Here is a 16690-nt window from a genome sequence, read left to right on the forward strand (position 1 = left end):
GTAAAGGTGTTCGCGGCCAGCGACGAAGAAGATGAAGAAGAGGAGTTCGACATTCACGAACAGAGGAGCAAGCGGATTGCGTCGCAGGCAGCCGAACGAATTGCGACATATTCGGTGAGCAGTGGAAGCTTTGATCGATTGGATTAACACCGCAGGTTTTGCGGTTCGGCGAGGCGAAGGAGGAACTATCCGCGAAGGAGCAGAGGAAGGCGGGTCGTTCGGTCCGCGAAGGGGCAGATCTCGTGAAGGAGGAGGATTTCCGTGAAAGCTAGCACACGTCGCGACAGAAACACACGAAGCACGCCGTGACAGCTCTCGGAATTCAGCATGTGCTCAGCGAAGCGGATTTCAGATGTTAGTGGGGATCAAACCACAATAATGGGTTCCGCCAAACTCGACATTGAGAAATTCAACGGGAAGAACGACTTCGGCCTATGGAGAGTAAAGATGAGAGCTCCATTGGTTCAACAGGGTGTTGCAGAAGCCTTGCAAGGGTGAACAACATTGCCGGCCGACATGACCGAGAAGGAGAAGATCGACATACTGGACAAGACCCACAGTTTGATAATCCTGAGCTTGGGCGACAAAGTTCTGAGGTAGGTGTCGAGGGAGACAACGGCTCAAGCACTTTGGGCCAAACTCGAGGTACTCTACCTGACAAAGTCTCTGGCAAATAGGCTCTTTCTGAAACAGCGCCTATACTCCTTCAAAATGCATGAAGACAAATCCTTCTCAGAGCAGATCGACAAGTTCAACAAGATCATCGACGACTTCGAGAACATCGACGTCAAGATGGACGATGAGGACAAGATACTGCTATTGCTAAACTCTATTCCTAAGAGCTACAAGCATTTCAAGGATGCAATGCTCTATGGAAGGGTGCAGACTATTACTCTGGAGGAGGTTCAATTTCTGATTAGAGCCAAAGAACTTCAGAGGAAGCATGACAGGGACAAGAAAGTCAGCGGAGACAGTCTTATTGTCAGAGGAAGATCAGACAGGAAAGATTCAAGAAATGGTCAGTACAGATCAAGGTCAAGCAAGGATGGCGGGAACCAGTCATCAAGGAGATCTTTCATTGCTATCATTGTCACAAGGAGTCATTTCAAGAGGAACTGCCCAGACAGGAAGAATAAGTACCAAGAAGAGCTAGAAGAATCAGGAGAAGCAAGCGTAGCCTCTGATGACTACGATTCTGCTGAGGCCCTGGTGATCACAAAATCTGAATCCAGTAAGGAGTGAATCCTCGAATCAGGGTGTTCTTTCCATATGTGTCATCACAAATACTGGTTCGAGACACTGCAACAGGAAAATGATGAGTCCGTTCTACTGGGAGACAAAAAGCTCACAGGGTTGTTGGAAGTAAATCAATCAGGATAAAGATGTTTGATGGAGTTGAACGAGTACTGAAAAATGTCAGGTACGTACCAGAGCTCAAAATAAATCTGATTTCTTTAGGTACGCTGGAGTCAAACGGATGTTCGTTCAAGGCAGAGAATGACTGCATCAGAGTAACCAAAGACCCTCGTGTCGTCATACAAGAAGTCAGGAAAAAGGGGCTGTACTCTCTTATCGGAAGAACCGTGATTGCTTAGTCTATGTACTGTTTGGACTTAGCAAACTCAAGCAAGGGCTGAAGGCCCCTCAGGGGCCAGTTGGAGAAAATATTTACTTTAAAGCTTCTCAATTGAGGGTCAAGGTGGTGAATTGTTATTTTGACCCCAATTATTGAACTAAGGTAAAATGACACTTTTGTAATGTGGTACCGCTCACCTACCACATCTCACCTACCGCTCACCTACCTCCCACCTACCACTTTTTTGCTTCTATAAATAGAGAGGGTGTGAGGCTTAGGAGAGCAAGGGAAGAGATCTTAAGCTACCACAAAGGAGGAGAGAATAGCTAGAGAGCTAGAGAGGAAGAGAGCATCTTGAGGCCTTGTATCAAGGTATCGCTTGAGAGGGAGGCCATATAAGGAAGATGAGGGCTCATCTCTATGTATAAGCTATGTATTCTTCATTTCTTTTGCCTTAGTGAACTATTTGATTGATTCCCTCCCGTGGACGTAGATCCAGTTGGATCGAACCACGTAAACGATTTTTGTTTGCTTGTGTTCTTTGCGTTTCATTTCTATGCCAGGAAGTACATATCTCACAACACACCCTCTCATGTTAAGATTTTTTGTCAAGATAAAAATCATTGGGGAACAATCTCATATATTGCTTCAGATCTTTTGAACTCTACCCAATTACCTGCAGAGGATCAAGGATATAGATTTGACCTCGTAATTGTTCCTTGTAGGTTTGAAATTGAGAGTTTATGTTTTCAAAATAAATTTTCTTTATAAAACATTGAAGACTCTACACAAATGTAAAACTAAATCTCGTCATTTTAAGCTCATCTTAGAGAAGCTTCTCAAAACATTCAACTTTTTTTCCAACTCTAACTTTCAAAGTATTGAGGTTGAAAATTTAAATATGAGATTTACTAACTTATTCTGTTGGTAAGGCGGTTTGCTCAAAATATCATGCATCACAATAATGTAATAAGTTAAAATTTATTGGAGATGTTGCACATGTCTTTCTTGAGATAACTATGCCATTTAAGAGTGGCAACACGATTCATAAAGTGGTGTAGTTTACAAGTTTAGTTAATTTTTTCACTTCTCAAAAAGCACTAGTGGATGTTAAATAAATATAATTTAAAAGTAAGTTTGTGAATTTTCTAAAATGATTGCATTTTTTTTGGGATAATATGTTTCGAGTTTAAATCATCTCAAGAAACTCACAATTTTTTAAAGTTTGCTTTCATCTTGATTTGAATAATTGCCTACTTATCAAAATACATATGACAATCTCTTTTTAGAAATTGAAGTACACTTTAGGAAGCTTAACACACGAGGAACTATATTGATCATTTTTGTTTAAATTCATCGTTTAGTTCACAGTTTTAAGAGTTTTAAAAATAAAGTGATGCTCTATTTGTGCTTCACGGCAAGCTACGAAATCCCCTATAAATTTTATTATATATTCAATTCTTGCAACATTTATTGTATATTTTAATATTATTTTTTTCTTTCAAAACTTTTTAGTCATATCAAGAAGTCCAATAGTTTATTTCAATCTAAATTCATATAAGCCCCACAAACTCTTTCATTAAAAATTTCAGTAGTGTTCTAAAATTTTTCCCACATAAGAGCATTTGGACAAGTGCACTATGTCTGCCTATCACACTACAAATTTGAAAGGATTTTAAATTCAAATCACTTCGTGAGCACACTCTACATTGCAACAAGGGAAAAAGGGAATGAAAAAAATGTGAGAAGACTACAGAATCTTCTTTGGCTTTTTGATGATTTCGTGTGCCCTTATCTCCTTCCTCTTTTTTCCTTTGAGTTTTTTCCCATTAGTGAGGCCAAATGACATTACCAAGAGCTCATAATGTCCTTCATTTATTCTGAACGTTGTCTTGTGTACATCAGCTGAATTGATCCCTATCTAGTGGTATCCCAACTTTTGATTGATTTTCGAGAAAATAACTGTCTCATGAAGCTCATCTAACAACTCATCAATCACATGAACATGAAACTTGTTCAATACAATTTCCTTATTCAAAACCCAATAGTTCATGCAAAATTGTCGGCGACCATCTTTTTTCTTCACCAATAGAATTGGATTGAAAAAAAGGCTCACATTGGGTCTGATAATTTCGAGTTCAAGCATCCTTCGGTTTAAGTTTCTATCTCATATTTCTGAATTTGAGGATATCAGTATGGTCTGACATTGATAGGAGAGACACTAATTCTCTCGAAAGCGATAATCCGCTCGATTACTGAAATATGTCAGGAAACTGCTGTAGGACCTGCTGAACAACCTCGCTGCTGAACAACCTCGAGAGACTCTTCTGACTTGGGTTCTTGGATCTCCTTTATGTTCTGCAACTCCACCAAATAGCCTGCTCCCCATATAGTATTGACTATGGTTTTGAGCGAGACCATATTTCTACATAAACTAGCATCTCCTCTCGACGCCACCTTCTTCCCTCCACTTGAAACTCCATCGTCAGGGATTTCATGTCCTCTTTCATCTCTCCAAACATGTGCAACCAATTCATCCCTAGAATCACATAAGTAATGCCCAAGTCCAAGTGAAGGAAGTTTTACACCACCTATAGGGCATGCAGTGTCAGAACTAATCCCTTGCAAATTTCTCACCTTTTCTCAACCTTCCCCATCCCTATTGTGACCCCAAAGCTCCCCGTATCTACCAGCTCCAAGCATAGGTGATCCATAGCTTAATTTGAGATGAATTTACATGTGACCCCACTATCCACCAACGCCACAATCAGTTGTTGTCAGATTTGTCCCCTCACCTTCATAGCGTGATTTGGAGTAAATCCCACTACTGAATTGAGAGACACCTCCACTACATCCAAGTGCAAATGCTCCTCTTCCTCCACCTTGTCTTCCTTCAACTCCTCACTATCTATCACTTCCCCACATGAACTAAAAGGACCCTAAGCATCCGCTCCTTGCAAATGTAGCCTGGAACTTACTTCTTGCCACACCAGACATAATCATTTCACTCTCTTATCCTGCACCTCTGCCTTAGTGAGACGCTTAAAATTTCTCTCAGTACGGGTACCCTTATTCCTCTGCTTTGGCGCCTCTTTCTGAAATGACACCATTTGGGTCTTCGGTATCATGGCCATCAAGGCATCTTGTAAAATCCTCCCGAGGCGTTGCCTTTGCTCATCTTCTTCACCTTTTTATTATCTTCCACCTTATGGGTGAGCTCCACCATCTCCCTCAATCCTCACTGTCTCAATGATCGGAGGGCCACTCGGATGTCAGGCTTTAAGACCTTTAAGAAGTTCCCCTCTAGTCCTTCTGAAGATTACCCTTTAGCCGTCCCGATAATAGCTCAAACCTCTCGCTATATTCTGTGGCTGTCCCTTAGTCAAGGAATATAATTGCCCATGTGACTTTCCTTCCCGAATGACTCAACAACATTCCAACAAGTAATCCGACGAACGGATCATGTATCTCACCTCCATCCACTAAAACTATACTAGGCCCTTTCTCTCCAAACATAAGTCTGCTGCCATGAGCTTCCCTTCCCCATTTAAACCATTTACTGCAAAGTATCGCTCCACCAGGTACACCTACCCTTGTGGATATTCCCCATCAAAGATCAACATGTTCAGTTTCCTCACCCTTGCATCGCCACCCTAGCTTCTTCTTCCTCTGGCATTTCTCCCCATGTTTGTAGGGTGAAACTTCCTCATTCGGTCATAGCCATACCCCAGTCCCGCTTCTCTCCTTTTTTCTTTGTGCTCCTTCGTGTCCCTTGCATGACCCCTCAAATTTTTGGCACACCCTCTTCCATTGGAAGTTTCTACTCCATCCTCTCTCAGAGTCTTAAAGGAAGACTCTTGATGGTAGATGCTTTTCTCATGGTCCTCTCGTTCTATCTACTTCACTTTTGATTTAGCCAAGGATTTTCTGATTATTAGGGTTTGCAATTTGAGCAGTCAGCGGGGTCTTAGATTGCATCTCAATAAGCCTCTTTATCATCTCCTCAAGGCTCTCAAATCCTCATTTGGTTCTCCATGGAAGAAAATCTCTAAAGTTGGCCCTCCATTTGGGTATTGAAAAAACTCTATTCTCCATGGTGGCGAACTTTTGTTTCATCCCTGATCTAATTTACCTTAGTTCTCCTTCCATCGCACCCTCCTTCTTTGCTGCTATTCCTACAACATCTCTCTGATACTATTTGATATGATCCAGAATCAAAAATAGCATGTAAATAGTGAATAAATTGCAATAGAGAGGTGAGAAAACTCAAATGTGGGCCGATTTTACTAATACCACAAATGCACATAATATTCAACATTCATATGCTTTTTGAGAGGTAGATCTTCACTCCACAAACCCTAGATGCTGTTAGGAATACCAAAAGAAAAGAAAAACTACAGCAAATCAAAACTTAAAACAAATATCGACCAATTGACCCTAAGAAATACTCTTAAAAATCGTTCAAACTTCCCCCCAAAAAGCCCCTTTAATTCCGCTCTTCTTGTTCATGATTAGAGGCTGTGTGGACCCCACCTGAATGTTGAATTCGTCCTCAGCACCTCCTAGGATTTCCGCCTCTGTTGGCTAGGCTGGTTGGCTTTGCAAGTACAGACCGGTCCTCCTTGGACCAGTGGCTCGTCTATGGGGATGTTCTCTCGTCTGCTCTCCCGTTTGCAGGAGCTGTCTTATCAGTGTCCTCTATTTTTCTAAGGTAATTTTGATGCTTTTAAACATGGTATGTTTGAAAAAGCATGAGATGATTGAATAACTTGTGATCGAGATGCCTTGCATTTGTTTCATGCGATGCCACTTCTGTAGTTTATTTTGTATTTCATCGAATGGCATAGTAGAATATGTATGGAGGTCAACATTAATTAATTAACCATCTTTGCTCTTTTGAAATGATTGGTACCCTTGATTGTACTTCAACCCTTTTCTCATTTTGAAATTCTTGTAATCGTATTTCAACTAATTATCTTTAATTTTAAATTTGCAATGATGGCCTGAGATGAAGTACCCTCCTTTAAGAGTTGGGCTGTGTTTATAACCATGCTCATTGTCTAGGGTCTTTGGCTTCTGTTTCAATTACCTTGTTCTATGTAGTTTAGAATCAGATTTTAATACCCACTGCATTATTAGTGAGTAGTTTGGAAGGGCTATGTAGTGGCTGGTTAAATAATCTACTTTGAACTTCTAACTATTTTTGCAACATCCTGCCTACAGTCATGGTCTATGAGTGGTCAGACTATTATTAAGACCTAATGTTTAGAGGGAACAAACCTCGTGCAATCTTTAGATTCCTCTAATGTTGGGGACTTATGCTGAGGACCAGGGGTATGTTGCATATATCCATATCTGATAGTTTTGGCGGGAGCCTCGTGCATCCAGTATTCCCTTTTAGATTCTATTTAATCTTTTGCCGGTTAAATTTTATGAGTTTTCACTCGTATCAGGCAAGGGGCAATTTTGAAAAACTTCGAAAATGAAAATTTTTTTCGTTTGCTGCTTGAATGCGCATTTGTATACATTTCCTTAGTCTGTTGTTCAATTTTTCCTGTAGGAGCTGCTGTGGAAGAACGAATGCGAAAGCTTTGTCCCGATTGTTTTGAAAGTGAAGGTCCGACTGACATTTTGTCTTTTGCTACTTATATGCGCTTTTGTATAAATTACTTCAGACTGTTAAACTTTTCATGCAGGAGGTTCTGTACAAGGACCAGTACAAATAGTTTGTCCGGATTGCTGTGAACTGGCTCCGAGTAATGACGGTGTTCCCACGGTATGGTGTCATTTGTGTATTTCTTACATTTTTTTGTCTTATATGATTACAGACTCTGTAATGCTGATATTTATTATGCTTGCTTGTGAAGTTTGCTTTGCTCTTATTTATTGTTTTTTGTAGCTCATATAGCAGCTTTTCTTTTCTAATAAATGTGATATGGAAGCCTTCACAGCTTTGGAAAACATAGCGATATTAATATTTTGTTGATATATTTCGCTTGCTACTGATGTTAGCATTTACATACCATTTAGGCTTTAAAAGTCTCCTTAAATCTACATTTTCTTTAATTACATTCCCAAGGAATCATTTCCTTGATTTGTTTTAGTAATAGCTCGATACCTCTTAAGTGTGCTAAGTCATATTGGTGATTGATCAAAACTTGTGGAGCTGTCTTCTATAGGTTGCCTTTATGCCTTTCGTTGTAAATACTTGTTAAGCTTAACATAAAATTGACTTCGGTTTGTTTTCTTTAGATAATAAAATTAGGTGTTTCCTTCAACCTAGTGGGAGGAACTTTGGTGTGAACTATGCCAATTCCATTTGCTTGTGACTCCTATCCCCTGAGATATTGCCTTTTTATCATGTCCTAATTTTAAAAATTCATTGACTATTGAACTTCTGGTGATATGTTATGCCCAGGGATGAGCTGGTCCCTCATGGACCGGCCGAAAGCAGCTCAACCCCCCCCCCCCCCGCCACAACGGCAGGCGGCCCGGTCTTTAACGTGGGAAGAGGCGAGGCGGTCAAGAGTTGCGGCAGTAGATGGGGTCCACTAGGGCCATAATCACATCTTCAAGGAGATATTAACGAAGTTTTGAGGGAAAGTTTGGAAGGAAAGTTTGAAATATTATGGGAGGATTATATTAAGGGGAATAACCTAGGGTTTGTATTCTTTATGCATATTTTGTTTGCTGATGTGTTTTCTTTCTTCTTGTGTGTTCCTAACGACGTCTAGGGTTGTGGGAGAGCCGATCTACCTTGTATCTTCCTGTTTTCATCTGTGTTTCTTAAGAGCAACCCTTATTTGAATTGTTTTCTTCTATCTATTACGGTTTCATCGTTGTTGATTGTTGATTTTGGTTCTAAAGTGTATCAAATTGGTGTCAGAGTCTAGATCTTGGTGTCAATTAGGAAGAACATAAATCAGACAACTAAATTAGGAGTTTTCTATAATTAGGAGCTTCCTTATTTTTAATATTTTTATTTTTATTTATTTCCCTTTTAGGTGAATATTTAGATTAATAATATGTATCATTAAGTTACTTAAAATAGATTATGCACTTTATTCTATACCTAAAATAGATTGTGAAGTTATTATTTAATGGACTGAAAGCAAAGGGAAAAGGCATCGAGCCTATTCAAGATCAACTAATTTTTCTCAAAACTTTGACATGATAACAGAGCCAAAATTTTACCCTAACCACCGGTAGTTATTGGAGAACCGTCAAAGCTCTCTTCCAAGCGGTCTTCTTGCGGGAAGGGAGTAACTATTTCTTTGCCTTCATCTTCGTTCGTCTGCTTCTGCCCTAACTGCACCACTTCGCCGCCTCGACCCTCACGGGGAATCGATCGCAGGGTCTCGTTCGACTCTCACAACACGGAGATCGTGTGATACTATGGATGAGAGCTTCCAAATTTGAGCCAAATGAGGAAAGCAACGAGAGAATCATAGCATGAAGAGATCCGAAACTCCTGTTACTTTGTCGGTTCGCACGACTCTAGCGCATCCTCTTTCCTCCAAACCATCTTCTGTGGAGCGATATAGTGGTGATTAGAGCATATAAGAAGGCAACGACGGGATCGTCGGCTTACAGAGATCTGCCTTCTCCTTCTCTATTCCGCCCTAGCCCTCGCGAGTACGACACCCTCATCTCTCTCCATAAATCAACGACGGGAACACAGTGTGCACTGAATCCCTCTTTCATCCCTGCTTTGCCTGTGTGCGAGGCCCGCCTGACACCCTTATCTCTCTCAGGAAACCAATGACGGCATTGTGACGTACATAGATTTTCAAGGAACTCCCATGTTTCTCTCTCGGCATCTTTGGCTGCTTCTTCGCCCACTTTGTTGACTGTGTTCTGCGGGATTTTAGACTGCTTCTTCCGCCTTCAACTGCTTCACTCAAGTCTTTCTCTGACTACTTTTTGCGAGTCTTTAACTCCTTCCTAGATCTTCGTCTTCGACTTCGACTTCGGCAAACCCTAGCTCTACGACTTCGACATCTCGGTTTCGACACTTTTGACGTGAAGATCAGGGAACAAATTGTCTTGGTCGTCGCAGGAAGAATCCCTAGCATTTGGATCAGGACGCGGATCCTACTTGTAGGCATTGATCGATAGCATTTGGATCGTGTAACTGAAAGCGGATACTTCTTGTGGCTATGATTCAAATTTCTTGATGATAATGATAAAGGATTTCTTGTTTTTCTTTGCTCAAATCATGTTATGGTTCAGGAGTTGTCTCCGAGGCTTCCGCATTCTCAGCTTCGGCACTTTCTGCTTCGACACTTTCGGCTTTGACACTCTCAGACTTCGACACTCTCAGACTTCGACACTCTTAGGTTTCGACATTCTCAGCTTCGGCACTTTCGTCTTCGACACTTTCGGCTTCGATACTCTCAGGCTTCAACACTCTTAAGCTTCAACACTCAGACTTTGACACTCTTAGGCTTCGACATTCTCAGTTTCGACACTCACAGTTTGAGGATTTTTGGTCCCGACAATGTTATTAGTTTCTTGTTAGTAAATTGATGTTTCTTGATCAGTCAACATTAATTTGAGGGGGCATGTCAATCAGGAATGAAGGAAATCAAATAGCTAAATTAGGAGTTTTCTATAATTAGGAGCTTCCTTTTTTCTAATATATCTATTCTGATTTACTTCCCTTTTAGCTGAATATTTAGATTAAAATTACCTAAAATAGATTATGCACTTTATTTTCTACCTAAAATATATTGTAAAATTATTATTTAATGAAATGAAACAAAGGGAAAATACATCGAGCCTATTCAACATTCAACCTATTTTTCTCAAAACTTTGACAATTAGTGGGATGACAACAAAAAAAGTTTATGTGCTAGAAGGGAAGGTAGGGCAAATTAGATCTGGAATGCAAGAGAGATTCGCCACCATGCAGGACAGTTTTTCTTCCATTGAAAGTCGAATGGAAGATGGATTTGAGAGCATAGGAGAAATGTGGTAGTTGATGAAAAAGTTCATGGCGATGCAATCCAAGGTCGTGCTGATTGCTTCAGTTGCAAACCTTACCCAAGAGTTAATCGGGGAATCCTTGACCAGGTTAAAAGGGAAGGAGATCGAGCAAGAAGACAATAAGGAAGACATCATATACCAACAAGAGCGTCCCCCTAGGACCCCGAGAGGAGGGGGAGTGGAGACTTCCGGGGAAGGGGGATGAGCCGAAAATTGGAGGAGGGATGGGGTAAGGAGCACGAAAGAGCACAATGGAGGAAGGAGGGAATCGGGATTTGGGTATGCCTATGACCGAAGGAGAGAGTTCCACCCTCGATACATGGGGTGAAATTCCAAATGAAGAGGAGGTTGGGGTTGTGATGCAAGGATCTGAAAACTAAAGATGCCAATCTTCGAAGGGGATGATGCACATGGGTGCGTGAATGGGGTGGAGCGATACTTTGCAATCAATGGGTTAATAAAGAAATAGAACCTCATGGCAGTGGGATTATGCTTGGAGGGAAAGACTTTAACTTGGTTTCAAGTATCTGATGCACTAATGAGAGAAGTTTAAGGATTGCTTGTTGAAACGTTTCTGGGTCGTTCGGGAATGAGGCCTATACGAGCAATTTTATGCTCTGAATCAGGAGGGGACGATTACAGAGATACATGGGATTCCACCCTAGATACATGGGGTGAAATTCCAAACGAAGAGGAGGTTGGGGTGGAGATGCAAGGATCTGAAAATCGAAGATGCCAATCTTTGAAGGGTAGGATGCACATGGGTGGGCGTATGGGGTAAACTACTTGGTCGAGTTGTAGAGCACTGAGGTGATTCGAGATTCAGAGTTGGCAGAGTTTTCTGTAGGGATCAAACAACTCGAACAACACTTTATAGGTGTCATCTAACAGTTAAGCGGGTTACCTCCCCCGAAGGAGCACGAGCATACTATTACATTAAAAGAGGGTGTTTCCCCCATTAGCGTCATGCCATACTTGTACCTCCAAATATTGAAGGATGGGATAAAGAAGCTGATTTGAGAGATGCTCGAGGTCAGGATTATCAGGTCTAGTGTGAGACTTTTTTCCAGTCTCGTTTTGTTGGTGAAGAAAAAAGATGGTAGTTAGAGATTCTGCGAGGACAATCAAGCCTAGTGTGAGGCCATGTAGTTTTGTCGACAGTTCAACCGGACGATCCACCTGATGCTTCGGTGGTGACCTAACAGGAGATCCATTCGAGTCAACGGGAATGGAACGACTGTTCTCGTCCATCACATACAATGCTAGGAATACTGGAGTGGTCGGTCGAAGACCGGCAGGCTCTGTTGCTTGTCCTCCCATCGAGGTCTCCTCTCGGCCGAGGACTGGTGGGCTCGACACATTCACCTTTGGAGAGGCGTCCCGGATGGGATTGTTCAAATGAGTCACCGACATTGGAAAGAAGCCAAGCAGAATTGTTGCTTCTAATCGAAGAAAAATGGATTGATCTGTCTAGTCCAACGTGGAACGAAAACAAATAATTAAACATGTCAATAGACCACAAAATTTGTCGATCGTCGACGCCGACATAACAACACGAAGGTCATGACGAGCACAATAGAGTTGGGCTTTACTTGCGTTGGAATGAGCCCGTAATTGGCAATGACAAAGCATAGCTTGGTATAGAGTGACAAGAGAAGGTTGAACTCGAGCTAGTCCCTACAGAACAAAAGGATTGTGATGTACAATGAAATCACCCAATCCCCTCGCCAACGATGTGATGCTTGATAGAAGGATTAAAAACATGACTCTCCTGTAGTGAGTTGACGAGTTGAACTTCGCTTGGGTCTCTCATGATTGATCCTCTGAAGCTATCGAATCAAATTCTTTTGGCGAGTACTGAGGTGCCATTAGTCTATCGCTGGAAGTGAAACCCGGAAGGTCAAGAAAGCGAGGGATAGGAAAAGACAGAAGGTGTGCCTCATAACTCAACCCTCTTTTATATGTAGATGAAGTCCAACCGTCTCATAAAGAAAAAAAAAAAAAAAAAAAAAAACAATCAGTCATTTCCATAATAATTTATTAGCAGAATCAAAACAATACAAGAAACAAGACAAATAAAATATTTTTTATTCTAGAAATGACATTCAAATTATATCAAGACACTCGGCTCGAGGAAGCAAAGTATCTCATAAGGAGATCCGAAACCACTTAAATCAAGATATGCCCCAACCGAAGCAACCTCTTATACAAAAATTATTCTCCAGACTTAAATTGATTCAATCGATTTGACTCGACTTGTGCTTGAAAATTAGAGATTTCCCTCGAATATTTGACAAGTCCTGATGAAGGGTTGTCTCTATATCCTCTACCTTCTCCATTTGAGTCAACAACTCGCATTTCCTCGTCTTGTTGGATCTCTGTCGACTAGGCGAAAGAACTTATAATCTCGTTCAGACAACGAGCCAATGATGCATGGAGCATCTGGTCCCCTTCTACAGCTTTTCGGTCGCCTCCAGGGAAAGTGCAGGATTGTCAGGGCAATCAACTCCACCACCATCGCTTGAGAGTCGACCACCCTCACCAAACGCCTAGTCTATGATCACTGGCGGCTCGATCGGACCCTCATCTGGGTTTAATGGAGCGGAATCATTTGTGCCAAAAATCATCGTAAAAAAAAAGAAACTTTAAATCAGATTAAAAAAGATCAAACCCCACAAACATAAGAGAAAAGTCCCTCATACCCAACAATCGAATCAACTCAGACATTGTATGCAACACGCTCTAGTGAAGGTGACAAGAGTTTACTTAAAGCCACTTGAGTAGCCTCATCGGTCGGAGGGCCTTGAACCGCAGCAGGAGGTTGTGTTGTCGGATCAAGGGTCAAGCCGGTCAGTTGAAAATTCCTCCGCTCTATGCCAAAGATCGAATCTGACGACCCTACCTAATCTGACAACGGGAGCATAATCTTCTTCCTCTTCACGACAATTTTCTTCCTCTTTTCACCCTCGAGACAGTTCCATCCTTTCAATTTTTTGAAAAATGATGCGAATCAGATTTTTAATAATAAATTCAGTCAATTGAATTGTAAGCGGCATCTATTTTGCCTTTTTGACCAATAGGGGGTTATGACAATGATATTGATACTTTATGCTTGGTCAATTATGTTGGTTAATATTATACAAGGCTATGATGATAGTGATTGGTGCTTATGGCATTGGATTTAGGATTTAGGATTTAGGATTTAAGATTTAGGACTTAGGAGGGCTTTATATAGTGCCTAGGGTTAACGTGTGTACTTAGGTGGCTTTTTGTTGATCATTGTAAAAAATTAGATGATCAAATTTATGTGGAAAAAAAAAAATCAAATATTGTAGTTATAAATTTTGATGATGAAGAAGTAGGTAAATATGAGGGGCTACAAATTCGTATATATAGAAGTGGGCATGAATGATTCAACGACTATAAAAAAAGAAGGATTGTGGTCGGGATTGGATTGTGTCTAGGCTATATACTTACAAACTTAAATGGTTGAAGCACACTTGTTTAAATGTACTTTAATGACTCTTGAAATTTTATTGAAGTAGTACTTACATGAATCTTGAAAGTTTATTATGTTGCATACATAATTTGATGTGATGAATATCTTTTGTACTTGTGCATAATGTTTCTCATAATTAAAATAAAATTATAAGTGATTTATTTTTCTTGAGTGCACTACTTTACTGAGAGAACATCGAGCATTTATATCATGTTGATTATGCTTAACACCTTAAAAATATTAATAATTATTTTTGTTATATTCACAGGATTTGTATGTTTTTTATGTAGACTTTATTATATTAAACTTAAATTCCTTTTTCTAATTCCTTTTACTTTAGAATAGGCTGTACTCATTAGAGTTGTATCTGCCGGTAGCTTCGAAGTAGACTACCTTTAAATAATTTTCTGTAAGCTCTTTAATAGTTGATATAATACTAAGCGTTGATTCATTATGTAACCTCAACTTTATTGTATGATTTTTGGTTACTCCATGATACTTCATGTCAAATCACGCCTCTATCATACATAACTTTCCTTAACTATTTCTCAGCAATCCAATCAATATATACTAATTTTTCTTCCATAACACTTGTAACCAAATATTTCTTATCACATAAAAGATATACCCATTTTAACTTTTAGAAGTGAAACGCACCTTTTCATGCATAGGCAAAGTGGTATGCATGTAAAAATTAAAGTTTAGGAGTTAGATATGTAAATACATAAGAAATGGGTGGTTTGTATGTAAATCTTCCATTAATTTTTTTGTGCTTTGCAAATGCAAACCGAGCCTAAGAAGGCTATGCCTGTGTTTTTGCAACTGCAATGTTAACGCAGAGTTATAATGGAAGCTGACATTAGATTTTAGAAAGTAGTTGCATGTTCCTATATGTAGCTGACTCCAAATTTCATTTTTATTAAAACACTTATGTGAAGGATTTGATAATTTAAATTTGGATTGGTATAAGATCTGCCAGATCAGGCATAAAAAGTGTAATTGCTCTTTGCCAATCAAACTTAACCATGTGGAGAATATATATTTATAGCTTTTGTGGAATTTAATATGATTTTAACGTTTAAAATATTCAACCCACAAATTGCATGTTTGCTGTCTTGAAACTCTCCAATTACTCTTTATCTGAAGATTCAACTGAGTTCTCTTCTGATTTGCTCTATTTCCTAACCGTCCGGTTGCCGACGATGATCGTAGGTGAGGAAAACAATCCAGTTTCTTCCAGAGAAAGAAATAGAGTCTTCCTCGTCGTGTTCGCCAGAGCCTGATGAGAATGCTTTAATCTGTGCTGTCTGCATGCGCAAAGTGAATGATCCTTCTTCAACGACTTGCGGTCATGTGTTTTGCACCAAGTGCATCGAGGACACCGTTGCCAGGCTGAAGAAATGTCCCACCTGCAGGAAGAGGCTCACAAAGAGCAGTTTCCACAAAATTTTCCTCCAAAATGGCTGATTTTTTTTCTCTATTTTACTTCTACTTTTCAGTTTTTTTAAAAATAATACCTGGTCCATATCCATCCTTCATTGTCTCTCAATAAAATCTTTGAGGCTGCATTTGGGATGTTTTTTTCATAGTTTTATAGGGCAATATCATTTTTCTTTTCGAATACATTTTTTTCCTTAAACATTTTTTCAGAATTTTTTTTTTTTTAAAAATTTGAATGTGTTTTTTCAACCTACTTGATCATTGCAATCTTTGTGGAGTAGTTAATTAATATCAAGCTCCATCTTTGATGGTATCTAAAATATATGCATAATTTTAGATTAAAGTGCCAAAAGAGTCCCCGACTATTTACATGGAGTTGTTTTAGTCGTAGAGTTTATAAAAGTGTCGAAATGATTCACAGGCTCTTTAAATTGCAGTTGAAGTAGTCCTTATGGATGACTATTGGAGCTCAAATTTAAAATAGTTGGAGATTATTTTGGCACATATATACTAGTAGACTAAGAGTGCATTTATTTCAGTTGCGGCTGTATAAAATCTCACTTCAAAGATTATTGTGAAAAAATTGTTAATTAAAAGCTGGTGTTTCAGAAGCAATCTGGCTGCCCAAAAAATTCGGTTTCGAAAGTATTGTCTGTGAATAAAGTGTCTAAACTAACATTCATCTCAGGCGCACCTATTAGTCTCTCAACCGTGAGGGATAAGCAAATTATTTCAAAATAAATATAATGAGCATAAAATTATCTTTTAACCATGAATTGTAACGACTTGAATTTTTCTTACTTTCTAAATCAATTTAACCATATCATTGGTCAATTATCCCAGCTTATTATTTAACTAAAGAGAGTGAGGTGGCACATGCCAGCACCAAATCAATTTAACTTCATATGCCTCATGAAGCCCAGCCTTCTGCCTTTTCCTGTTGGGTTGGCTCCATTGTGGGGATGCCTTGGATTCCCCTATACTTGACTGTCGGCTGAATTGCTCCGGTTCAGGCTATTTAGCTGCATTGGTTAAACTTAATCTTCACGCTTTTGATCGGGCGCATGAACCCTCAAGTCCCCTATCAATCTGCCCTCCTATGACATGTTTTGTTCCATCCGTGCCCTTAGATGTCCTAGAGAGTCATGCAAGTATGTTTTCTTTATACAATATATATATATATATAT

The 16690-nt window shown here is 39.8% G+C and overlaps 1 protein-coding gene across 1 annotated transcript in view; it reads left to right on the forward strand.

Annotated features, from left to right (window-relative positions):
* LOC110036683 (E3 ubiquitin-protein ligase BRE1-like) overlaps positions 1-15659 on the forward strand; it is an 18462-nt gene extending 2803 nt beyond the window's left edge. The window contains exons 4-6 of the mRNA XM_020741186.1: positions 7137-7193; positions 7273-7352; positions 15276-15659. Of these exons, the coding sequence (XP_020596845.1) occupies positions 7137-7193; positions 7273-7352; positions 15276-15530 (392 nt within the window). The 3' untranslated portion in view covers positions 15531-15659. The remainder of the gene's footprint in view (positions 1-7136; positions 7194-7272; positions 7353-15275) is intronic.
* The last annotated feature ends 1031 nt before the right edge of the window (positions 15660-16690 follow it).

The sequence above is a fragment of the Phalaenopsis equestris genome, unplaced genomic scaffold (assembly GCF_001263595.1).
Source record: "Phalaenopsis equestris unplaced genomic scaffold, ASM126359v1 Scaffold000002, whole genome shotgun sequence".
NCBI lineage: Eukaryota > Viridiplantae > Streptophyta > Magnoliopsida > Asparagales > Orchidaceae > Phalaenopsis > Phalaenopsis equestris.